Source organism: Mus pahari, chromosome 12 (assembly GCF_900095145.1).
Source record: "Mus pahari chromosome 12, PAHARI_EIJ_v1.1, whole genome shotgun sequence".
Lineage (NCBI taxonomy): Eukaryota > Metazoa > Chordata > Mammalia > Rodentia > Muridae > Mus > Mus pahari.
Genome location: NC_034601.1, coordinates 12,225,771 through 12,251,740, shown reverse-complemented (window position 1 = coordinate 12,251,740; position 25,970 = coordinate 12,225,771). Strand labels below are relative to the sequence as shown.

At 36.2% G+C, this 25,970-nt stretch overlaps 1 protein-coding gene across 5 annotated transcripts in view; it reads left to right on the top strand.

Annotated features, from left to right (window-relative positions):
• Window positions 1-24,615, top strand: part of Fgd4 (FYVE, RhoGEF and PH domain containing 4) — a 181,344-nt gene extending 156,729 nt beyond the window's left edge. For 4 of the 5 annotated variants that reach the window (XM_021209743.2, XM_029544202.1, XM_029544203.1 and 1 more), the window contains exons 12-17: window positions 9,347-9,377; window positions 9,763-9,855; window positions 10,286-10,411; window positions 13,904-14,044; window positions 17,965-18,105; window positions 18,855-24,615. In XM_021209743.2, coding sequence (XP_021065402.1) covers window positions 9,347-9,377; window positions 9,763-9,855; window positions 10,286-10,411; window positions 13,904-14,044; window positions 17,965-18,105; window positions 18,855-19,112 — 790 coding nt within the window. In that variant the 3' untranslated portion in view covers window positions 19,113-24,615. The remainder of the gene's footprint in view (window positions 1-9,346; window positions 9,378-9,762; window positions 9,856-10,285; window positions 10,412-13,903; window positions 14,045-17,964; window positions 18,106-18,854) is intronic. The other variant, XM_021209744.2, reaches the window with a different exon arrangement.
• Window positions 24,616-25,970: the final 1,355 nt, after the last annotated feature.

Sequence of the window (25,970 nt, the reverse complement as noted above, 5' to 3'; positions counted from 1 at the left end):
TCAGTTAAGAATTCTTTGTTTAGCTCTGTACCCCATTTTTAATAGGGTTATTTGATTTACTGGAGTCCAGCTTCCTGAGTTCTTTGTATATATTGGATATTAGACCCCTATCAGATTTAGGATTGGTAAAGAGCCTTTCCCAATCTGTTGGTGGCCTTTTTGTCTTATTGATAGTGTCTTTTGCTTTACAGAAGCTTTGCAATTTTATGTTGATTCTCGGTTTTACAGCACAAGCCATTGCTATTCTGTTCAGGAATTTTTCCCCTGTGCCCATATTTTTGAGGCTTTTCCCCACCTTCTCCTCTATAAGTTTTAGTGTCTCTGGTTTTCTGTGGAGTTCCTTGATCCACTTACACTTTAGTTTTGTACAGGAGATAAGAAAGGATTAATTCACATTCTTCTACATGATAACCGCCAGTTGTGCCAGCACCATTTGTTGAAAATGCTGTCTTTTTTCCACTGGATAGTTTTAGCTCCTTTGTCAAAGATCAAGTGACCATATGTGTGTGGGTTCATTTCTGGGTCTTCAATTCTATTCCACTGATTACTTGTCTGGCACTGTACTGGTACCATGCAGTTCTTAATCACAAGTCAGGGATGGTAATTCCCCAGAAGGTCTTTTATAGTTTTTGCTATCCTAAGTTTTTTGTTATTCCAGATGAATTTGCAGATTCATCTGTGACTATTGTGAAGGGTGTTGTTTCCCTAATTTCTTTCTTAGCCTGTTTATCCTTTGTGTAGAGAAAGGCCAGTGATTTGTTTGAGTTAATTTTATATCCAGCTAGATTGCTGAAGTTGTTTAACAGGTTTAGGAATTCTCTAGTGGAACTTTTTGGTTCACTTATGTATACTATCATCTGCAAATAGTGATATTTTGACTTCTTCCTTTCCACTTTTTATCCCTTGTCTAATTGTCTATCCCTTTTGTTGACTAATTGCTCTGGCTAGGATGTCAAGTACTATATTGAATACATAGGGAGAAAGTGAGCAGTATTGTCTAGTCCCTGATTTTAGTAGGATTGCTTCAAGTTTCTCTCCATTCAGTTTGATATTGGCTACTGGTTTGCTGTATATTGCTTTTACTATGTTTAGGTATGGACCTTGAATTCCTGATCTTTCCAAGACTTTTATCATGAATGGGTGTTGAATTTTGTCAAATGCTTTCTCAGCATCTAATGAGATGATCATGTGGGTTTTTTTTTTCCTTTGAGTTTATTTATATAGTGGATTATGTTGATGGATTTCTGTATGTTGAACCATCCCTTCATCCCTGGGATGAAGCCTACTTGATCATGATGGATGATCATTTTGGTGTGTTCATGGATTTGGTTTGCTGGAATTTTATTGAGTATTTTTCAATTGATATTCATAAAGAGAAAATGGTCTGAAGTTTTCTTTCTTTGTTGGATATTTGTGTGTTTTAGGTATCAGAGTAACTGTGGTTTCATAGAATGCATTGGGTAGAGTACCTTCTAATTATATTTTGTGTACTAGTTTGGTATTAAATCTTCTTTGAAGGTCTTATAGAACACTGAACTAAACCAATCTGGCCCTTGGGGTTGTTTTGGGGGGGGGATTGTTAAGAGACTTTTAATGACTTCTTCTATTTCTTTAGGAGATATGAAACTGTTTAAATTGTTAATCTGAACCTGATTTAAGTTTGGTACCTGTTATCTGTCTAGAAAATTGTCCATTTTATCCAGGTTTTCCAGTTTTGTTGAGTATAGGCTTTTATAGTAGGATCTGAAGATTTTTTGGATTTCTTCAGATTGTGTTGTTGTGTCTCCCTCTTCGTTTCTGATTTTGTTAATTAGGATACTGTCCCTGTACCCTCTATTTAGTCTGGCTAAGGATTTATCTATTTTGTTGATTTTTCTCAAAGAACCAACTGCTGTCCTGGTTGATTCTTTGTATAGTTCTTTTTGTTTCCACTTGGTTGATTTCAGCCTTGAGTTTGATTATTGTCTGCCATTTGCTCCCCTTGGGTGACTTTACTTCTTTTTGTTCTAGAGCTTTCAGGTGTACTGTCAAGCTGCTGGTGTATGCTCTCTCCAGTTTCTTTTTGGAGGCACTCAGAGCTATGAGTTTTCCTCTTAGGACTGCTTATATTGTGTCCCATAAGTTCGGGGATGTTGTGGCTTGATTTTCATTAAACTCTAAAGTCTTTAATTTCTTTATTTCTCCCTTGACCAAGGTATCATTGAGTAGAGTGTTGTTCAGCTTCCATGTCAATGTTGGCTTTCTATTATTTATGTTGTTATTGAAGATCAGCCTTAGTCCGTGGTGATCTGATAGGATGCATGGGATGATTTCAATATTTTTGTATCTGTTGAGGCCAGTTCTGTGACCAATTATATGGCCAGTTTTGGAGAAGGTCCATGAGGTGCTGAGAAGAAAGTATATCCTTTTGTTTTAGGATAAAATGTTCTGTAGATATCTGTTAAATCCATTTGTTCCATAACTTCTGTTAGTTTTACTGTGTCTCTATTTAGTTTCTATTTCTATCATCTGTCCATTGATGAGAGTGGGGTGTTGAAGTCTGCCACTATTATTGTGTGGGATGCAATTGGTGCTTTGAGCTTTATTAAAGTTTTTTTTTTTTTATGAATGTAGGCGCCCTTGCATTTGGAGCGTAGATGTTCAGAATTGAGAGTTCATCTTGGTAGATTTTACCTTTAATGAGTATGAAGTGCCCCTCCTTGTCTTTTTTGATGACTTTAAGTTGAAAAACGACTTTACTCAATATGAGAATGTCTACTCCATCTTGTTTCTTGGGACAATTTGCTTGGAAAATTGTTTTCCAGCCTTTTATTCTGAGATAGTGTCTGTCTTTGTCACTGAGGTTGGTTTCCTGTATGCAGCAAAATGTTGGGTCCTGTTTACATAACTAGTCTTTTAGTCTATGTCTTTTTATTGGGGAATTGAGTCCACTTATATCAAGAGATATTAAGTAAAAGTAATTGTTGCTTCTCTTATTTTTGTTGTTAGAGCTGAGATTCTGTTAATATGATATCTTCATTTAGATTTGATGAAAGATTGCTTTCTTGCTTTTTCTAGGGTGTAGTTTCCCTCCTTGTGTTGCAGTTTTCCCTTTATTATCCTTTGAAGGACTGGGTTCATGGAAAGATATTGTGTAAATTTGGTTTTGTCATGGAATANTTTGGNTTCTCCATCTATAGTAATTGAGAGTTTTGCTGGGTATAAATAGCCTGGGCTGGCATTTATGTTCTCTTAGGATCTGTATGACATCTGCCCAGGATCTTATGGTTTTCATAGTCTCTGGTGAGAAGTCTGTTGTAAATCTAATAGGTCTGCCTTTATATGTTACTTGACCTTTTCCCCTTACTGCTTTTAATATTTTCTTTTTTTTTTTTTAAGATTCATTTATTTTATATATATATATATATATATATATATATATATATATATATGTAAGTACACTGTAGCTGTCTTCAGACACTCCAGAAGAGGGCGTCAGATCTTTTTACGGATGGTTATGAGCCACCATGTGGTTGCTGGGATTTGAACTCCGGACCTTCGGAAGAGCAATCGGGTGCTCTTACCCACTGAGCCATCTCACCAGCCCTGCTTTTAATATTCTTTCTTTGTTTTATGCATTTGTTGTTTTGATTATTATGTGACGGGAGGAATTTCTTTTCTGGTCCAAACTATTTGGAGTTTTGTAGGCTTCCTGTATTTTCCTGGGCATCTCTTTCTTTAGGTTAGGGAAGTTTTCTTCTATAATTTTGTTGAAGATATACTGTCCCTTTACGTTGGCAATATTCCTTCTCATCTATACCTATTATCCTTAGGTTTGGTCTTCTCGTTGTGTCCTGGATTTCCTGGATGTTTTGGGTTAGGTCTTTTTGCATTTTGCATTTTCTTTGATTGTTTTATCCTTATTTTCTATGGAATCTTCTGCACCCAAAATTCTCTCTTCCATCTTTTGTATTCTTGGTGATGCTTGCATCTATGGCTCCTGATTTCTTTCCTAGGCTTTCTATCTCCAGAGTTGTCTCCCTTTGTGATTTCATTGTTGTTTCTACTTCCATTTTTAGATCCTGGATGCTTTTGTTCAATTCCTTCACCTGTTTGGTTGTGTTTTCCTTTAATTCTTTAAGGGATTTTTGTGTTTCCTCTTTAAGGGCTTCTACCTGTTTACCTGTGTTCTCCTGTATTTCTTTAAGGGAGTTAATTTATATCCTTAAAATCCTCTATCAGCATCATGAGATATGACTTTAAATCTGAATCTTGTTTTTCTGGTGTCTTGGGGGCATCCAGGACTTGCTGTGGTGGGAGTGCTGGGTTCTGATGATGCCAAGTAGTCTTGGTTTCTATTAGTAATATTCTTGTGTTTGCCTTTTGCCATCTTGCAATCTCTAGTGTTAGATGTTCTTGCTGTCTCTGGCTGGAGCTTTTTCCTCCTGTGAGTCTGTAAGTCTCTGTCAGCACTCCTGGGAGACCAGCTCTCTCCTGGGAAGACCAGTGCACAGAGGACTGTGGAACAGTCCCACCTTCTCCATGCAGATATAAGTCTGTAGGACCCTGTCCTATCTGCTCTGCTGCTTCTGCAGCCTGAGAGCTCCTGAGTGGACCTGACTTAGAGAGTCACTGGAGAGAAAATGGAGATCTCCTCTGAGTCCCAGGGTCAGAGCACTCCCTAGAATCAAGCTCTTCCCTGGCAGGGAAGGTGCCCAGAGGGCTGCAGAACAGCCCCACTCCTGGGTGTGGATGGAGGCCCTTAGGACCCTGTTTCAGCTACTCTGCCTGCTTTCTAAATTCGTAAGAGTATTCTAAATATTAACCTTCAAGTAGATGTATACCTAGCAAAAATTCTGTCCCGTTTTTCTGAGCTTCCTCTTCACATAGTTGATTGTTTTCTTTTTTAAAAAGGTGTTTATTTATTTATTTATTTATTTATTTATTTATTTATTACATGTAAGTACATTGTAGTTGTCTTCAGACACTCCAGAAGAGAGCATCAGAACCCATTGTGGATGGTTGTGAGCCACCATGTGGTTTCTGGGATTTGAACTCAGGACCTTTGGAAGAGCAGTCAGTGCTCTTTAGCACTGAGCCATCTCTCCAACCCAGTTGATTGTTTTCTTAGCAGTGCAAAAGCATTTTATTTTAATGAGAATTCATTGATCAACTATTTTGTTGCTACTTCATAACTGTAATTTTGCTACTATTATGAATTATAATGTAAATATCTCATATGTAGAATATCTGATATCCTCAAAGGAGTCATGACCCACAGGTTGAGAGCAACTTAGTATACCTACATATTGTAGGGTACTACCTATGTTTTCTTCTAGCACTTTTAGTGTTTAAGTTTTGACATTCAGGTCTCTGATCCATTTGAAGTTGGTTTTTGTGAAAGGTGATTGATGCAGTTCTAATTTCAGTCTTCTGTGTGTGGATATCTAGTTTTCCCAGCACCACTTGTTGCAAATGCTGCCTTTTCTTCAATTGCATTTTCAGCATCTTTGACAAACATGAGAGCTGTAACTATTAACACTCATTTGGATCTTCTATTTTGTTATATTGATCTATGTATTTTTTAGTTCAGTATTTTGATGGTTTCATTAAAATACTTCTGTAATATATCTTGAATTCTGGAACAGCAATTCCTCCTGTGTTGTTCATTTTGCCCATAGTTACTGTGCTAATGACAAATCTTTTGTGGTTCCTCATGAATGTAAGGATTTAGTGTCCATTTCTATGGAGAATGTTGTAGATATTTTGATTAGGTTTATACTGAATCTGTATATTCTTTTGATATGATGGTCATTTCACACTATTCTACCAATCCATGAAAATAAGGCTTTCCATCTTCTAGTGTATTCCTCTGTCACTTTATGGAGAGATTTAAAGTTTTCATTGTAAAGATTTCTGACTCCTTATTCATGGGCTTGGTAGATTGAATTGTTTTTGTTCGTTTGGATTGAGTTGGTTTGAGGGTTTTTTTGTTGTTGTTGTTTTGTTTTTTGTTTTTGTTTTTAATTTGTTGTTGTTTTTAAGGCTACTGCTAATGGAGTGTATGATATCCTTTTCAGTTTGTTTGTAATTGGTATATAGAGAAACTACTAGTTTTTTGTAACTTAATTTTATATCCTGCCACTTTGTTGAGGTCTTTGATTGTTGCTAGGAGTTTTCTGGTAGAATTTTTTGGGATCTCTTATGTATAATGTCATATCATCTGAAAAGAGGAAAAATTTGACTTCCTTTCCTATTTGTATCTCTTAGATTTTCTATCTCTTAGATTTTCTTCTCTTGTCTTTTGCTCCAGTGAGTCCTTCAGGTACTACACTGAAAAGACCTGGAGTAGTGGACAGTCCTGGTTCATTCCACAATGTAGTTCTTGATTGCTTCATGGTTTTCTTCTTTTAGAATAATGTTGGCTGTGTGCTTGTTTTATTAAATCTTTTATATTATGGGATGTTCCCTCAAGTCCTACTCCATCTAGGACTTTTACTATGAGGGCTTCTTGGTTTTTATCAAATGCCTTATCTACCTCTATTGAGATGATCATGTGATTTTTGCCTAGGAATCTATTTATGTTATATATTACATTAATTGACTTGTGCATATTGGAACCATCCCTACACTCCTAGAATAAAACCAACCTGAGCATAGTTGATGATTCTGATATAAGCCTACATTGAGGCTATTTGTATCTATATTCATTAGTAATATCAATCTGTAGTTTGGGTTTTTATTTCATCTTTACTTGTTTTTCCTTTGTTTTGTGGTTTTTGTTATTGTTTTTGGATTTTTGGTTTTGTTTTGGGGTGAGGTTTTCTTTTGCTTTTTTAGAGTGATATTGCTTCATTGAACAAGTTTCAAAGTGATCCTTCAATTTTTATTGCTTTATGTAATTTTAAAATGTAGTTCTCTGAAAGTTTGGTAGAATTGTGCTGTAAATCCACCTGGGATTGGGCTTTGTTTTTAATTTAGAAGGTTGCTAATACTATTACTACTACTACTACTATTATAATTTATTGTTATTATTATATTACTGTTTCGAGCTCTTCTTTTTTGTAAATCTGTTTAGATTTTTACTTCTTTTTGGTTTAACTTTAGTATTTAAGGAATCAAGAAATTCAGTTTTACTCTTTAGCCCTCCTTCTCTCTCTCCCTTCCCCCAACTCCATGTGGCCATGGCCGGCCTCTCTCTTTTTATACCTTCTCTCTTTCCCCGTGTCTTCTACAATAAAGCTCTAAAACCATAAAAAAAAAAAAAAGAAAGAAATTCATTTCCTTCAAAATTTTCAACTTAATGTTTTAAGGTTTTTAAAGTATTCCCTTGTCTGAATTATTTTGGTATATTAGACTATTGTAATATTTCTGTATTCTTTCCTGATTCTATTGTGGGTCTTCTCTTTATTTCTTTTAGTGCATAGGGTCTTTGATCTTTTATATCTTCTCCAAGAACAAACTCTAAGATTCAATATTCTTTGTATTATTTTCTCTGTTTCTATTTCATTAGTTTTGCTTTGATTTTTATTATTTCTTGCTATCTACTAAGTTTGGGTTTGTTTTGTTCTTCCAAGTTCTTTGAGTTGTATCAATAAATCATGTATTTGTAAATGTTTAATGTACGGTCAGAGACTTCTCTGTTTGATGCATTCATGTGCAGTCCAGAAGCTTTGCTTTCGCTTTCATTTAGTTCAGGGAACAGTTGATTGTAATTAATCCGCTGCTGCTGAACTCTGACCCCTTTCCCCGACCAGTACGTTACAGACTTTTTAAGCTTGAAAACCACAAACATCTGTGCCAAGTTACAGTCACATGATTTAGGGACTTCCTTAGGAACATGTCTTTGTGGTACACTTATCCTATTCCAACTGGTTGGCTTATTGAACTGTGGCAGGGTGACTTGCCTAGCATTCATGTCTCAACTTGCCAACCAGAGTATCAATTACCCAGGGAGGACTTGGGAACTTAAATTTTATTTGGCTTCAGTTTGGTTCCTCCTTATATTTCTTGCTTTCTTCTTCAACCTATTAATCATTTAGTAGGAAGTTTTTCTATTTCCATTAATTTACATACTTTTTAGAGTTTTTATGGGTATTGACTTTAAGTTTTATTGCATGGTGGTCAAATTTGGGATACATGGGGTTATTTAATGTTTTCTGTATTTGTCAAGGTGTGCTTTGTATTCTCGCATGTGGTCTATTTTAGAGAAGCTTCCATGCTCTGCTGAATAGAAGGTGTATTCTTTGATGTTTAGGTGGAATATTCTGTAGGTATCTGTTAGGTCCATTCGAAGTAAGATGCCATTTGATCTTGGGGTTTTTCTGTCCAGATGATGTGTTTACTGGAGAAAGTGGAGTGTTGAGATTGACTACTATCATTAGGTTTGTGAAATAGTAGGTTCTTTATGGAATTGAGTACACCAGGAGTTGGCATAATATGCTTGATATTTTAATATTATAATTAATGATGAATTATTCCCTTGATTAGAATGAAGTGCCCTTCTTTGACTTTTCTGATAAATTTTAGTTTATATCTATTTGTCAAATATTAGGTTGACAATACCTGCTTAATTTCAGATTTCAAATTATTATTTTTTTTATTTTCAGGTGGTACCTATCTTCAAAGCTAGATGGGTTTCTTATAAACAGCAGAAAATTGGACTTTGTTTCTTAACACATTCAGCTAACCTAGTCCTTTGGTTGGAAAGTTGAGACCATGGCTATTTAGAGTTATTATTGAAAGATGTGTGTGACTTTTCTCCTCTGAGCAGGTGGGGCCCCCTGGGTATCTCCCCAACTTGGCACTTCAAGTCTCTGCAACGTTATATGCTTCCCTCCCCAGAGGAAGCTAGTCAAAGCAGCCCAGCTAGGAAAACATATCCCACAGACAGGCAGCAGCTTTGGGATCACCCCCTCTCCTGTTGTTTGGGACCCACATGAAGACCAAGCTGCACATCTACTTCGTGTGTGCAGGGACAAAGATCATTTTTAAGATTATAAGAATAATTATAATCTTTCCTGAAATTAGATGTTAGTGTTTTTTAATTGTCATTTATTTTTAAAAGTATATTATCTTTGATCTTCTATTATGTCAAGCACAGAATCATCTGGTAGATACAACTAGACAGTGGTTGTTAAGTCATGGCCATCAAATTGTAAGGGTACCAAAATAGGTACCAAATGTATGGGTACCAAAGTTAGACAGCAGTCTGACCCTGTACTAAGAAGAACTAGAATCTCTTTAATTATTTCCAAAGTACTCCTGTATTCTCTGGGAATCCAGAGTAACATTAAAATCATACTTTCATTCACAAGTTGTAATTCTTAATGTTCTCTTCACTCATTTTAGCTTTGTTTTCTTTTAGTTCTGAACAAGACAAAGAAGAATGGATCAAGGTACCTCTTTTATTTTATTTCTGGTTTTTGGGCCTACATGCATAAGAAATGTGTACACTGGGACCTGGAGAGATAACTGGGTTTAATTTCTAGGACTTACATGGTAGCTCAAAATTATCCATAATTCTAGTTCCAAGGATGCAATGTCTTCTCACCTCTATGGACACCAGACATATATTTGTTGTAAAATACATATGCCAGGCAAAATACTCATAATATAATTTTTAAAAGAGGAATATATACATATTTATATTTTTAATATATAGTTTAAGAACAAGTTCATTTAACTTTAAAGATGATTCTTATTATAGTTATTTATGTGATAAACATCTATTAATGTGTGTATGATACTATAATGTATGTTTTGTATTTAATTTACATTTAGGCCCTTCAAGAGAGTATTGATGCTTTTCATCAAAGGCATGAAACCTTCAGAAATGCAATTGCAAAGGAAAATGACATTCCCCTAGAAGTTTCTGTAAGTTACTTCTGAAGTTAACTTAAAGATCTTTCATCTCTTGTGTTTTCAAAAGTCCTATCTAGTCATTTCATTAACAAACCTTTTCCCTTGCAATCCCAAAATAAGTTGTTAAGAAATAATGTCATTCTCTCTTAAGTGTCTAGAAGTGCTTTGAAATTTTTACTTCCCTTCCTAGATCTTGAGATCAGAACATGGTTTGAACAACATCGATAATGTGCTATTAAAAGGCTTGGCAGTGGTGGCGCACACCTTTAATCCTAGTACTCGGGAGGCAGAGGCAGGCAGGTCTCTGTGAGTTAAGGCCAGCCTGGTCTACAGAGTGAGTTCCAGTACTGCCAGGACTACACAGAGAAACCCTGTCTCAAAAAAAAAAAAAAAAAGGAATAATTTTTGTTCTGTTAAAAGCTATCCTGTCTTTCCCATTTAGACTGCTGAGCTAGGAAAACGAGCCCCAAGATGGATACGTGATAATGAAGTGACCATGTGCATGAAGTGCAAAGAGTCCTTCAATGCACTGACCAGAAGGCGGCATCACTGCCGGGCATGTGGACATGTAAGTGAGGCTTCTTCACTATCACAGGTGTTAGTAATGGTATATAGGTAAAATAAAATCATCAGCCTCAAAACAAATCAAACAAACAACAAAACAATTAACAATCACTTAGTTAGGAAGTGTGTTTTGGAGCTAACTATATGCAAAGTATTGTGCTGTCCCATGAAGAAAAAGAATATGGTCAACAAAATAACTCCTGGATTCATGGAGATTACATTGTGAAGAAGAAAATAGATAAGAATTCAAATAAGTTGGTCTTGCAAACTTTATATGCCCCATACAGAGGAATGCCAGGGCCAAGAAGTGGGAGTGAGTGGGCAGGGGAGCAGGGCAGGGGTGGGGGACATATAGGGGACATTCGGGATAGCATTTGAAATGTAAATGAAGAAAATATCTAATAAAGTAATTATAAAAAAAATTAGTCATGTAAGAAGGAACCAAACTGAATCAATTTTGAATAAAACTTTCATTTTGAATAGGGATCAAATAAAGTTTAAGTTCCCAAGACAAAAAAAAAAAAAAGAAAGAAAGAAAGAAAGAAAGAATTCAAATAAGTATGATGGAATAAGAAAGAACCAGAAAGTTGAAGTGGAGCGTTTCAGACAAAAGAAGGCCTATGTGCAGGAGCAATATTTGCTTAGATGTCTAAATGGAAGAATGTCCTCATCCTAGCAGGGGAATCAGGAGGAGCTTTGCACACCTCCCTGCAGTAGGACAGCCTTTATCCATGAGCGAAATTGCTAGGGAATTCTGTCGCTGGGCATGATCATTTAAAAACAAAACAAAAAAAAAAAGTAACAGGGAATGTAGTTAGAATGTTAGTAATCAAAGAAGTAGATGTGTTTGAAAAGGCAAGAGACAGAAACTGCAGTACAGGTAAGTTACACCTTGTGCAGGGTAGAGCAAAGTCCTCTCTTTGAACAGAAGGGAGAAAGACAGGTGCAAGTATGATAAATGAATTGGGGGGGATTTTACTATTTGGGCATGTTAGTAGTGAGAAATGGAGGTGTTTAAGGTCAGTGTTATATTTTTATTGATTTGGACAGAATGGTCAGGTGAAAGTCAGGGGAAATGGGATGTGTATGTAAGAGGAGAGAAAGCAGAGAGGAAGTGAAAGTTGCACTGACACAGGTGGACTCATTCCTCTTTGGAAATTTCTAGTTAGAAACCCAAACAGACTCCAGGCAGCTTAACAGCGATGATTTTTTTTCCATAGCAGAATTCAGCAATGCAGGCCAGAGAATGTAGAAGACAAGGTTCATGAAGAATAAGTGTAATGAAATCACAAGGGAGGACAAAGATTTCTGTAATTCAATGCCACATAGTAATGGACAGCTGGGAGCAAGTTGGAAAAATGAGGCATGTTGGGAAATAAAGAACAGGTATTCCAGGTTGACAATGAGTCCCTGGTGATAATACATTTTTCAGTGGGTGTCGCTAAGAACAAAAAGCTAGAGCAGACTGCCCGAGAATAGGACCAGCTGCAGACACCTAAAAAGTCTGAGTCAAAAGGGTAGTCACATGAGTGCTAAAACACCAGGCACTGGAGTGAGCTAATGATACATTCGTTCTACCATATTAGATCACTGATGCTGTCACCTCGCGTGCTCTCAAAGCTGACTGCTGAGAGCTACTGGGACCTTGATAGGGCTGAGAAAATAGGCAGAAACCCTGGGGCAGAAATTGAGGCACAATGGGAGTAATTCTGTCTCTGAGATGAGAATGGGTAAGCAGACCTAGTACTGTGGTTGTAGCTTCCCACTCTGGTGACATGGCATCCTATCAGACAGCAGAAGGCTAAGCTTGGTCTCCTTTATACTTAAAGTTTCCTGCATTTCTTTTCCTGACACTGAGATTAAATTTACTGAGGCCATTTGTAATCAAAATTAAATCAAAATTAAATAATAAAGAAACAACTATCTCAGAATAAACTGTTTAAATTAATCTTTGAGTTTGTTTAAAATGATTTCTGGTACTGGCATACTTGAACTTTGGTCAAAAGATAAAAAGTGTTTGTATATAGATTACCAAATGATATGATTTGAAAATAAAGTAGTTGAATTGAGGTTACAGATACATGTATATCTACCATTAAACCTCCAAAGTAATTTTGTTGTAATCATCAGAAAACTGTGGTTCATATTAAGGTTGGGTAGAAATTGAACCCAAGGCTTTGAACACCAGGTCTGTGTGCTACTACTGAGCCACACCCTTAACCTTTGACCATTGATATTCTGTATTTCAACTGCTATGAACATACTCCAAATTGTTTACTTAAAAGCTTAGACATTTTAAAATGAATTTTACCTACTATAAGTATGAGGGGAAAAATACTTTCCTAAGCAAGAAAATAATGATTTAAACCTAAAAAAGAAGTTATAGACAATGGTAATAATTTGAAAAGCACTTTTTAAAATGCATTTACATTATGCTCATCTACTCATTGACATTCTGCAGCTGTTGTGTGTGGTAAACAAAATATTCCAAAGCAACCTCCTGTAAAACTTTATAGGAGATGGACAAGTAATACACAAGTCTGTAGTTAAAAACTTCACCGTCGCCAGGCTCTGTTCTAAACACTGAAGGAAGAAGGGAATTTGAGACTTCAAGGACTATAAGAGGTGGAAGAAGAGGGGAGCATGGCATTTTGGGGATGTAGGAAGTCAGTGCCATTGAAGATAGGCCAATCAAATATAATATGTATTACTATTAATATATAATATAACTAATAATCTTTTCTTTAATCAGAAACAAAGGAAAGACTGAAGAATTGCTTTTGCTTGTTCATTTTTGTTTGGCTTGGTGTTTTTTAGACAATGTCTTACTGTCTAGCCCTTGCTGGCCTGGAATGTTCTACTCTCTGTGTAGACTGAACTGACCTTGAACTCACAGAGATCTCCTGGCCTCTGCATCTACTCATTATGTGCTGGGACTAAAAGCATGTATCACCATGCATGGTTTTAGATCAAAGGATTTTTAAGTATAAGAGGAACATACCAAACTCATAAGACTTCTAACCTAGACTTGAAAAATAGGTTCTTGTAGAATGTTAGGTAGAGCTTAAGGATGTGGAAAGGACCACTCAGGCTCTGAGAGTCCAAATGTGAGTGCTAATAACTTAAAAGATTGAAGACCTTTAGAAATTAAAGTCAAGAGGACATAATGCACTGCATCTATGAAGGTAGGTAAGTAGTCTTCAGAAATTACCTGCTGTTATATGGCTGTACTATTTCCTCTGAGATGTGGAAAAGGAGAGGAGGTGGATGGTCTGGTACATCCAGGGCAAAGGGCCTTTAGAGGTGAAAGTGATTGTCACAGACATTATTAAAATACTCTGATGTATTCGATATCTTTTGAAATGTTCTTAGACTAAAAAAAACATAACTTTTATATTTAACCTTCTCTTGTATGTATGAATGAGTATTTCCTAAATCTAATTGTCTTAATCCTAACCCTAATTATTCATTTTGAATATCCTTTTTAAAACTAAAGGTGGTTTGTTGGAAATGTTCTGACTACAAAGCTCAGCTTGAGTATGATGGTGGAAGATTGAACAAGGTTTGTAAAGACTGTTACCAGATAATAAGTGGATTCACAGACAGTGAAGAAAAGAAAAGAAGAGGCATTTTAGAGGTAAAAATAAATAGTGAACTCTTCATATTCTTAGATGACAAACTCTCTTAGTCATAAGGATGCAAATAATATGTCTTACTTGGTTTTGCATTCACATTCAGGATAACTGTGAGCAGGAGACATACTTTTATTTTAGTTTGTTGACTCCTACCTGATTATCTAGAAACGTGGGGTGTACAAATTATCGCTGGGTTTGTTTTTGTTTGGGGTTTTTTTATAGGAAAGCTTTCAGTTTCATCGCATTAATGTTGAAAATACTGCATGAAAAAATTCAAATTTAGATAAAGTCCTGTTGTATTTCCTAAAACAGTAATTCAGCTTACTATTTTAAAGAGAACTAGTTTTTATGGTTATGTAATAGCCGGGTGAGCAGTTTCATGAATGCATCACTGTCAAAACACATCTCAAGTAAGTTTGACTCATAATCTAGAGTTAGTTCAGGCTCCATCAAGGAACTTGAAAGTAGCTTATACCAGAAATTGATTAATGTTGAAAGCCATGTGTTGACAAATAAGGTAATTTATATAAGGCCTTGTGGTAGTAGGTCAAGATCACCTACAAATAGGATAACTTTTTTTTTTTGCATCCAGAGTCATAAATATACTTAGTTTATTAATAGTGTTGAAAAATCAATAATTGTGTAGTGAGCAGTTACAAGCAAATATACAAAAGTCATTTGTTAGCTGAGAAAGGCTCTTAAACTTCAATAGCCATTTGAAGTTAAATTATAAGCCCACAAGCCCAAATTGTACTTCTGAATCTCCTTAGGATGTAGATATTTCATGTATATTACAGGCCGGATGAGACTTTCGTGGTAGGAGGAATGGGGAGATATTCTCCACTGGATTCCAGAGCCACAACCTCAAGGTTTTCATAGAAACAGCTGATCTGTATGACAAAGTACAATGAGTATGACACTGTAGTTTATAAAGAGAAGATTCAGGCTGCATAAATAAAAAATCTTTAGCTTTTTGGAAAACCTTATGCCTGGGGAAAAATTATGAATTTGATTAATTCATGTAATCACATAAAAATGTAGCATCTGTAAGTAGAAAATAAGCGTGCCCGTGCACACATAGAGCATGTTCGAGCCTTACCCTATGCCAACTAGTATACCATGCACTCTAGAACAGTAGTCAAGCTTTTTGTAAGCAGATTGATTGAACATTTTTTATAGGCCAAGAGGCCAAAACAAGGATTTTACAGAGGTATTTTAAGGGGAAAAGAAAAAAACATTTTTATTGACAAAACTTAAAGTATTTAACTCAATACATTTGTATTTTTTCCCACTTTTTGTAGTGTTTATGAATGTGTCTACATGTTCTTGCCTTCTTGCCTGGTGTGTGGGCACACATGTTTTAAGGTATATAGGTACATGTATGTTTGTGCATAGTTATGCCCATGACTGATAACAGAAATTGTCCTCAATTGCTCTTCCACCTTACGCATTAAGGCAGGGCCTCTCAAACAAACCCAGAACTCATAACTATGATATGGCTAGTCTTAGTGGCCAGCCTGCTCCTAGGAGTCCTCTATCTCTGCCTTGTAATACTGGAATTATCAGCAGGTCACCATGCCTACTGTACATCTATGTGGGTTTGTGGGACTGGAACTCCTGTCTTCACATATGCAGGGCAAGCACTCAACTGCTAAGCCACCCCCCGAGCCTTTAAGATTCTTTTTGTCCTTTCAAACTGTTGTGCCACTGTTCAAATTTTTTTTTTTAGAGATTTATTTATTTCATGCATGTGAGTACACTCGCTGTCTTCAGACACACCAGAAGAGGGCATCGGATCCCCATTACAGATGGTTGTGAGCCATCATGTGGTTGCTGAGAATTGAACTCAGGGCCTCTGGAAGAGCAGTCAGTGCTCTTAACCACTGAGCCATCTCTCCAGCCCTCATTTATACTTCTTAACTATGATTTTGCTACTGTTGTGACTCATAATGTAAATATCTGAGTTTTTCTCTACTCTTAGGTAACCCCTGTGAAAAGGTCACTTGACACCTTTAGGACCCATTAGGATGGTCATGCCCCACAGGTTGAGAACTCCTTCTCTAGAACAGAACTGGCAGAATCAGTGTGTATGACACAGAGGACCTATTAGCTATTTGGTTTAGTACCTCATAGATCAATCTGGCACTGAAGGCCTGCACAATTCTTAGAAAGTTGCTGATTTTCAGCCCAGGTTGGAAGCCAAGCAGCTGTATTCTAGAGTCAGAAGAAATGGCAACAGCAGCAACAGTGGAGAAGGCATCTTCCCCAGCAAGACGCTAAGCACTGCTTTCCCTCTGGCTCTCAATGGTCTACGCTGCTGCCAATCTGTCTCAGTTAATACCAGATCCATTTGGGTTAACAGTCAAGATTAACTACCACAAGTACCATAAAAAGTCAAATTGCTTTGAAAATCTCCTTTGTTGTTTTGTTGTTGGTTTTTGTTTTTGTTGCTGCTGCTGCTGCTGTTGTCTTGAGACAGTGTCTCACAAAGTTCTGTTCCTCTAGAAAAGGAGTTCTCAACCTGTGGGACATGACCCATTAGGGTATCAAATGGTCCTTTCATAGGGGTCACCTAAACTGGCCTTGATTTTAGCCAGATGTGACCCTGAGCTTTCTCCCGGCACCCCCCCAAGTACTGGGGTACAGGCATGCAGCTCCGTTCAAATGATCCTTTCATAGGGGTCACCTAAACTGGCCTTGATTTTAGCCAGATGTGACCCTGAGCTTTCTCCCTGCACCCCTCAAGTACTGGGGTACAGGCAGCTCCGTGGCTGATTTGTGTTTTGTAGTTTGAAGAGTTTGAAAAGAAAAGGTTACCTTTTGGCAGTGACATAGTTTTACTGCTAGATCTATATTGTATATATTATATAGTCTATGTGTTTAAATTTTATTTTTAATTTTACAAATATTAATCAGTTAGGATGCGTTTGCTTTCTTCATGTGTAAGTGCCTATATGGTGGCCTTGATTTGGACTCTGACCTTTTTTAGAACTGTTTGCTAACTGCTAATGTGAGCCCATATGAGTTGGCACAAAGTAAGGCCACACCATTATTTCCCTTACATCCTGTGGACAAAACTGAGTAGCACTACCCTACATAGGAAAAGAAGCAAAACAGTTTACTTCTTTTTTTTTTAAAGATTTATTTATTTATCATATGTAAGTACACTGTAGCTGTCTTCAGACACTCCAGAAGAGGGTATCAGATCTTGTTATGGATGGCTATGAGCCACCATGTGGTTGCTGGGATTTGAACTCTGGACCTTCGGAAGAGCAGTCGGGTGCTCTTACCCACTGAGCCATCTCACCAGCCCAACATTTTACTTCTAATAAAGCATCTTAGCCAAATGTTTCTGTTTCCCATCATCCAGTACCTAATATATTAGTAAGCGAAGTTTGCTCTAGTGAGACTCTTATAATTACCTTAATACTAATGGTAACTGATATTCACATCTTGCCTTTTTGACTTTATATTCTTACATTATTAGAATATTAGATTCATAGGTTGAGTGTATTGATTCATGCTGACTGAGCTCAAATTCTAGCACATCAAATTCTATATACTCTTTAAGAATCGGATTAAAAATTCTGAGCTTTAGAAACAATGAAAGGACTTAACCTTGTCAGTGTTAGTGTGAATAATACACAACTCAAGCAAAATCAAATCTATATAGTAAACAGTCAATAAATGTTGACTATTTATGTACAAAGTCTAATAATAAAGAGTTAAATATGACCTCGGATTAGTTCTATCTTTCATCCTGATGAAGAAAAACTAGTAAATATAAATATACCTTTTCATAAGGCAACCAAAGGAGACATGCTATATACATATACTGTACTTTATAAATACTTCCCTTAAGGCATGTTTCATCCCCATTTGATTCATTGTGTTTATTCTTTCTCTCCATTGTATTTTCTAGATTGAATCAGCAGAAGTATCAGGAAATAGTGAGGTGTGCAGTTTCCTCCAGTACATGGAAAAGTCAAAACCTTGGCAGAAAATCTGGTGTGTGATCCCCAAGCAAGACCCCCTTGTGCTGTACATGTATGGTGCTCCTCAGGTAACTAAGCTGTGTATATTTGAATGGCATGGCCAGGACAGAGGGATACATATGGAAGCCAACCCTCAGGAGAACAAAGAGCTCAGGCAGTGTCTCTGTGGCCTATCTTAAAATAAGGAAAAGTTGATCTTGTGGATTTAAACTGATAGTTCTTCTTATAGCTGTTTAAAATGCATTTGAATAAGTCATTAAGTGAACAACACTTAAATCAATTATATATTCCTGCACTTTAGAAACATAATGTTTTACATTTCTCAGACTTTAGCCTCATCCTACATCAAGATCTAGAAAAAAAAAAAACATTTTTAGAAAAATCCCAAAAACTGCCTAAAACTATTCTACTTTTCTTTTTTCCCTGACAATAATTAAGAAGAATGAATAATTAAAGAAAATATGATTTTTAATCCTTAGTAATGCTTGCTGGCTTTAAACATTAAGATTGCTGTTATTCACCCTCCAGCATGGCTTTTCACTAAGTGGAGAACTGCATGGGCTTTGAATGAACTTCCCACAGGAGCAAGCTTTGCACCAGTATGATTTTGCTCATCTGGGTGTCAGCTCTACTTCCTTTATTTTCTTCAGCCAACACTATTGTTGACCCCATAGACAGACACTAAAATCGGCCTTCGTCCAAAGAGAGTTCATGAGCGAGGATCTGTGGGACGGTAGTCAGGGAAGAGTTTGTAGGAGTAAGAACCACATACACCTGTGTGATAATATGTCTTATATGTACAATGTCCTTTCCTTAGGATGTCAGAGCCCAGGCAACCATACCCCTCCTGGGCTACATTGTGGATGACATGCCTAAGAGTGCAGATCTGCCACATAGTTTCAAGCTGACCCAGTCCAAGTCTGTGCATAGCTTTGCTGCAGACAGTGAGGAACTGAAACAGAAATGGCTGAAAATCATCCTTCTAGCTGTCACAGGTGAGACACCAGATGGCCCAAGTGAGCCTCTAGCCACCTTGAACAATCTCCCTGGACCCAAGAGAAAGTCAGAATGCTAAACTTCAGCAGCTGCTAGTGTGGAGGCTCCAGGAATACACGTAGCTCAAGACATCCTCAGCTCTCCTTCCTCGTCTCTTAGCACTTTGCATTGAGAAATATGGTTTCATAAACACATCTTTTGGGGACTTCTTTCATATGTTTATATATAGTAAAAATCAGTATGCAGAGCCATTCTTCTGTTGAAGTTCTGAAATAATGTGGAAAATGGAACCTTTTTGATAAGCTATTCCTTAACTGTGTATGTTTGCCTTGAGATGGTTAAAAAATGTTAACTGTTGAATCACTTCCTGGTTATAATGGGCCTTTCATTTAAGAAATCCTTCATTGTCTTGTTCATGTGTAGAACTTGTAAGAGTGTGAAAATATACCTCCGTGTAACCAAAATAGATCTATGGTAAAAAGTACAGGGACAGTTTAGAGTATTGTATGAACTTGTCTAGTTTGTAAGTCTCATGCTATGTAAATAGTTTCTGTTCTTATATAACAGAAGAAATTATAGGTTCCTGATGTTGATACTTTTTGACTTAATATCATACTTGTTTTGTAGAATTACTCCTAATAATAAAATATCTAAAATATAAATCAATTTGCCTGTATATAATATTGAAAATAAGTATGAATATGTCAGCTTTTCTCTTCAACTTTAGTTTTGTTTTCCCATTAGTTAATTTTTAAAATATAAAACCTATTTTATTTCTAAACTTAGCAGTGTTCTAAATTTAAGGAAAAATGGTAATTTATGTTGAACTGATTAGAATCTAAGTGTATTGATATTTTTATAGTAAAAAAAGAGTAATTTATGTGGTGTCAGATATAGTGTGAATTTCAACAGTATTTTTAGAGTACTATTTTTCTTTTGTTCTGTACCTATTTAAAACAGTGCCTCTCTTAGAAGGTGCTATTAATTCTTATTTAGATAAAAGATGAGAGTTTAGTAAATATTAACTAAACATTATTATTTTTAACTACTCTGATTATCCTCAACTTAAGTGCACTTTGGTCACAGAGATTAAAATGTATGGCTTATTTTACATTTTATAATAACATAATTGTCAAGGTAATTTAATGTCAACATATGCAAAAACTTCCTAAAACTGTATAAGACATCTGACCTTATAGAGACCTGGGATATATGGAAGACGTTGGTTTACTGTTTACTGTCCTCCTTTCCATTGGACTGTTATGGACGGGTAAACGAGGACGACATCTAATGAACACAAGGTGACTGGGCGAGCTTTCCTTCTGTCAGCTACAAAGTGCAGCTCATGCCTGTGCCAGCTTATCTGGGAGAAGAGAGTTATTAGTAAAGGAAATGTATGCTTAACCATTCACTAGAAAAGATAGCTGAAACCAGGATTTCAGAATCAATAATGGCAGGTTTCTATGAGATGGGAAGCACTAAAGAAACTGCAGAATTATTCTCCCTTTTTATCCCACAGACTCTCAGATGAACTATGGCCGTCTACTAGGTTGTGCTTGTGACTAAAATCTTATGTTGAGTTGATTGTTTAAGTTAATACTTTTCTCACATTAGACTTTTTTCTTTTCTTTTCCATCCTCCAAACATTACCACTTTACTATGCTGTTTACTAGAAATCCATAAGAATGTCTTCACTACACACAATCTTTAAGGGCTACACTTGAGATGTACAGTACAATTTCTCAGACTTTGAGACCACCACACATTGATACACCTCATGTTGCACAAGAAACATCTCTTGGTTTTTGTTTTTTGTTTTTTGTTTTTCTACTCCAAAGGAGCAAAGGAACCAATTAGGTTGCTTTCCTCCATGAAATACCAGACATGACCATTAACATTAAACCATCTATTTAGAATCACTAATGGGCAAAACAAAAAGCTATCTTCTTATTCCCTACTAAATGAGGGTCATATGGAAAGAAATTGTACATTGTTTCTCTCTTCTAGTTGTCAGCATTGATGCTGTGTTTGAGTGGGAGGAAAGAAACCAGGTGTACAGGGTACATATTGACAAAATTAAACAATAACTATACATCTTACTTTATTTTTCATATTTCAAGAAAAGAAAGGCAGTAAATATGTAGAATGACTATCAGAATAAGGATGACTTCTGTAAATATAAACAGAATAATGAGTGGGCTATCTTACTTAGAAGATTTATGTCAGATAATATTTAAAAAAAAAAAAAAACTATTTGATCAGCAAGAAGACTACGTGTTTGCCTACCAGCAAATTCTTGAATAGAAGGGATGTGATTAGATATTCAGTATAGTTTAACTTAGATTATTGAAAGGACTCATAAAAAGAATGTTAGCATGCTCCTAGTGTTCATTCAGTAAGGAGTGTGAGTGGATCTTCTCTGGTCCTCACCTTTACTTCTCCCTATACTGAGCCAAGCACAAACAGCTTTCCCCATCTCTCTCAAAATAACCACAAATACTTTTAGTAGGAGAAAAAAAGTAATAGAATAATATTAGTTATTTATTAAGAACTCAACTCTGGAGCTAAGGAGAATTCTATGCAAGGATGAGAAATAGTTCAGACAGGTCTCCAGAGCCCATGTAAAGTCCAGGCAAGCAAGGGCAACAGAGATGGGGCCAGGAAGTTTTGGTGAAGGTGCTCTATCCAGGCAAGTCAGAGCAGCAAGTGCAGGAACATCAAGTAACCTTGCCTCAGTGATAAGGTAGAGAGGCACCAACGAAGTCACCTGACATCAGCCTCAGATCTCTCCACATTTGCACAGTTCCCTAAGTATATGTGAGCACACGTGCATGGACAACATGCATGCACATACATATTCAAAAATTTAATTCAAATAAACTCTAATCCAAGAGCTTGTTAGAATAGCTAACCTCTTTTTGAGATAAGTGGGGTTTCATGATAAACTGAGCCTGAACATAGTATCAGTTCCTTTCCTGATCAAATAAATGTTTCACATGGTTCTTAATTTGTTATTTTCTTTAGTTTAGTGTGTTCAAAAGTAATCTTTAAGAAAAGTGTCCTTCCTTCAAACTTAAGAAACTATTTCTTTGGTAAAATTGTTATTCATTCAAAGCATTTCAACTTTCAACATAATTTGTTGTTTTTGTTGAAAGTCTACCATTTGGTAAAGGTGAGATGTGGTACATGCTTTTATGTAAACTTTTATGTGGAGTTCAATAATGAAAAACACCACTAGCCACTTTTGTAATAATACCAAGCAATAAAATTCTCCAGATATGAGTTTATGCCTAAAGTTTAACATGAATGCCCTAAGCTGCAGCATATAGAGAATCAACTTCTGAGAAGTGATATGATAGTCCAAATTGCTGAGCACAGGGCAAAGAAGGAAGGCATCGTTCCATGGCTTCAGGCATATCAACTGTGTTTAATTTCCTTTTTTTTAGTTTTATTTATTTTATGTATGTGAATACACTGTCACTATCTTTAGACACACCCGAAGAGGGCATCAGATCCCATTGCAGATGGTTGTGAGCCACCATGCTCAGGACCTCTTAATTGCTGAGCCATCTTTCCAGCCTTGTGTTTAATTTCTACAAAGGCTATATATAGTGAAGCAGTTCATTTTCTCTGCTCTGTTTTATCAGCTGTGTTGTACCTTTCTGTGAATTGAATTCTACATAAAGGCTGCCATACTGTCTTCACTGGATTACCTACACCATTTTTTTAAATATAGGAATTAACCTTGTAAATAGTCCCTGTGGAATTTTCTAAACAAGAGTATATGTTGCCATCAGAACTGTTTAACTATAATTCCATGGTACTTCAGGGTTGTTGAAGAGCCACTGATGCCTTCTAAAATCCTCTACTGAAAAATACTTCTGGAGTTCATGATTCTGGTTTTGGGGGTGTTTTGGGGGGATTGTTTGTTTGTTTATTTGTTTTCCTCCTCTTGGTTGAGATGGAAGGGTTTTCCCTCCTTCAGTCATTTTCAAATATCATTTGTTTATTTCTAAAGCTTTAACTTATTCAAAGTGTCTTGTCTGAAATGGATTCTTAATCATGATCACTGTCAGTGTGTTGTCATGGCAAATGAGCATGAATAAGAGCAAATCAACCCCAGAAAGCACAGGTCTTATTTATCTCTGTAGGTAACTTAGCTTTCCTACATCACGTGATGTTCATGTCAGTAGATCTAAGATAAGCACATAGTATGTATAATCTAAAATTTGAACGACAGAACAATCTTAGTGTTTTATTTAATGTTGTGATCTTCAAGAATGTATGAATGTAAGAACTGAGGCTAAAGAGTTCCTCTTATTAGAGTTACATTCACATTTGTAGTGGATCCTGTCACTTTTTCATTCTAAGTTTCATTAGAATCAAGTTTTTTATTTTCATATAACTATCAAACTATAGGTTCCCTGGATTTTAAAAGAAAAGCATTAGAAAACTAGATCTATCTAAATGCTCTCTGTGACTTTATATGTATAAATGTACAAATTATAAATCTTCAATTCTCACCAAAGAACAAAATGTTATGTAAATTTTAATTTAAGTATTTTAACAAAAGTATTCACATGTGTTTTTAATGTTGTAATTTATCTTTACCCAAGCCCATCAGTCTTGCTAGGTTACGAGAAGAGACAATGTTGCTTTTGTTACAGGTGTAGAGAGAGCACTGACCTTAGCAAGTGAAAGGAATGAACGGAGCTGGATAAATGGGTTGACTACTGGTATCCATGTGAACTGCTTGAGGGAAATAAGTTAGAAGATGTCTATGTACTTGTTGGTGGATGAAATCCTTGTGCTCAGGATTTGACCTTGGCATCTAAATGATACATGATATTATCTTATCATTACTTTATTTCTCCTTTAAGCTTTTTTTTAAATTATTATAAAATAAGTTCATTCTATAAGCCATTTTTCTGCTATTTTTCACTCTAAAGTCAACTAAGTGAAGGGAATGGCCAAATGCTGTGTCTTTTCTGTATTTCAAGATAAAATAACACATGGCTTCTACAAAATAGTTTATTTGTTGGAAGTGGGGGGTCACTGAAAGTTACATGAAGATCACACTTTGCCCTAAAATTCATTGTGATCAATTTGATAAAAAATTAAATCAAATTGTAGTATATTTTAATAAGTGAATACTAAATGCATCAAGTAAAGACAGATCATATAGTCCATTATGATGACAGAATTGCATTATGTATTATGAAAGATGAGGACTCAAATATATAATAGGTATTATTTAACATTTAATCATTCATATATAAAACCAAACTGCCATTTCATATTTTGAGACAATTGTTGTTTTTAAAACTAAGAATTATTTTGATTTTTCTTTTGACATGTTGACTTTCAAAGGGCACATCAGAATTTTATAGTTGTGAAAATATAAACATCCCTATTTTGCAGTGGTGTGAATGTACAATACTTAGATATGCTGTAAATATAGTGTAACATCTGTATATTTAATCATAAAGGCAGATAATTGAAAACATTGTAAAATTAAGCACTTCAATTCTTGTTAAATATGAAACATTTGTATCTTGTAAATAAAGACATCCTTAAATTGGTTTTGGAGTCTTGTCTGTTATTTCCACCAGGATTATATGTACTGAGTATGCATAATTTTGATTTTCTGATCAGAAAAAAAGGTTATTCCAGCAGGATATTGGTACTTCTAGTTTCTAGTCATCAAAAAAAAAAAAAAGAAAGAAAGAAAGAAAACTCTAAAAAATGTCACAAGTAAAATTTTTCCAGCGGCACTCTGAGCAGGTCTTGAGTGCTAGCTCTGCATCCAGTCCCACAAAACCCAGAGGAAGCTCAACTCCCAGGCACTCTAACATGCCCAGGATCATAGGATTATAGGTGAGGATGCCACATCAGTCCCAACACCAGGGAGGTACTGGAATTAGCAGGATCCAGGGATGCAGGAACCCCACCTGGCCAGTGTCACCAGTTCCTTCCGGTCTGAGGAGGCACCCTGGGCAGACCTTGGGTGCTAGCTCTGCACCCAGTACCACAACACCCAGAAGAAACTCAACTCCCAGGCACTCTAATACGCACAGGATCACAGGCTCTCAGGAGCTCGGTCACACCAGGATCTCAGAATCCCAGAAGCAGCTTGACTCCAAGGAGCTTTGACACACCAAGGATCTAAGGTTCACAGGATCACAGAGACAGCTGGACTCTGAGGAGTTCTAACACAATCAGGATCAGAGAAGGGACAGGCTCCAGTCAGATACAATTGAGGACAGGTAGCACTAGAGATAACCAGATGGAGAGAGAGAAGTGCAAGAACATAAGCAACATAAACAGGCTACTTGGCAACATCAGAACACAGTTCTTCAACCATAGCAAGTGCTGGATAAACCATCACACTGGAAAAGCAAGACATGGATCTAAAGTCACTTCTCATGTTGATGATAGAGAACTTTAAGAAGGACATAACTCTCGTAAAGAAATACAGGAGGACACAGGTGAACAGGTAGAAGACCTTAGAGAGGAAACACAAAAATCCCTTAAAGAATTCCAGGAAAACACAACCAAACAGGTGAAAGAACTGAACAAAACAGAATCTAAAAATGGAAATAGGAACAATAAAGAAACCACAAACAGACACAACTCTGGAGTTAGAAAACCTAGGAAAAAGATCAGGACACAGAAGCAAGCATCACCAACAGGATACAAGAGATAGAAGAGAGAATCTCAGGTGCAGAAGATACCATAGAAAACATTGACACGACACTCAAAGAAAATGCAAAAAGCAAAAAGTTATTAACATAAAATATCGAGGAAATCCAGATACAATAAAATGAAACCTAAGAATAGGTATAGAAAAGAGTAAAGATTACCAACTTAAAGGGCCAATAAATATCTTCAACAAAATTATAGAAGAAAAGTTCCATAACCTAAAGAAAAAGAAGCC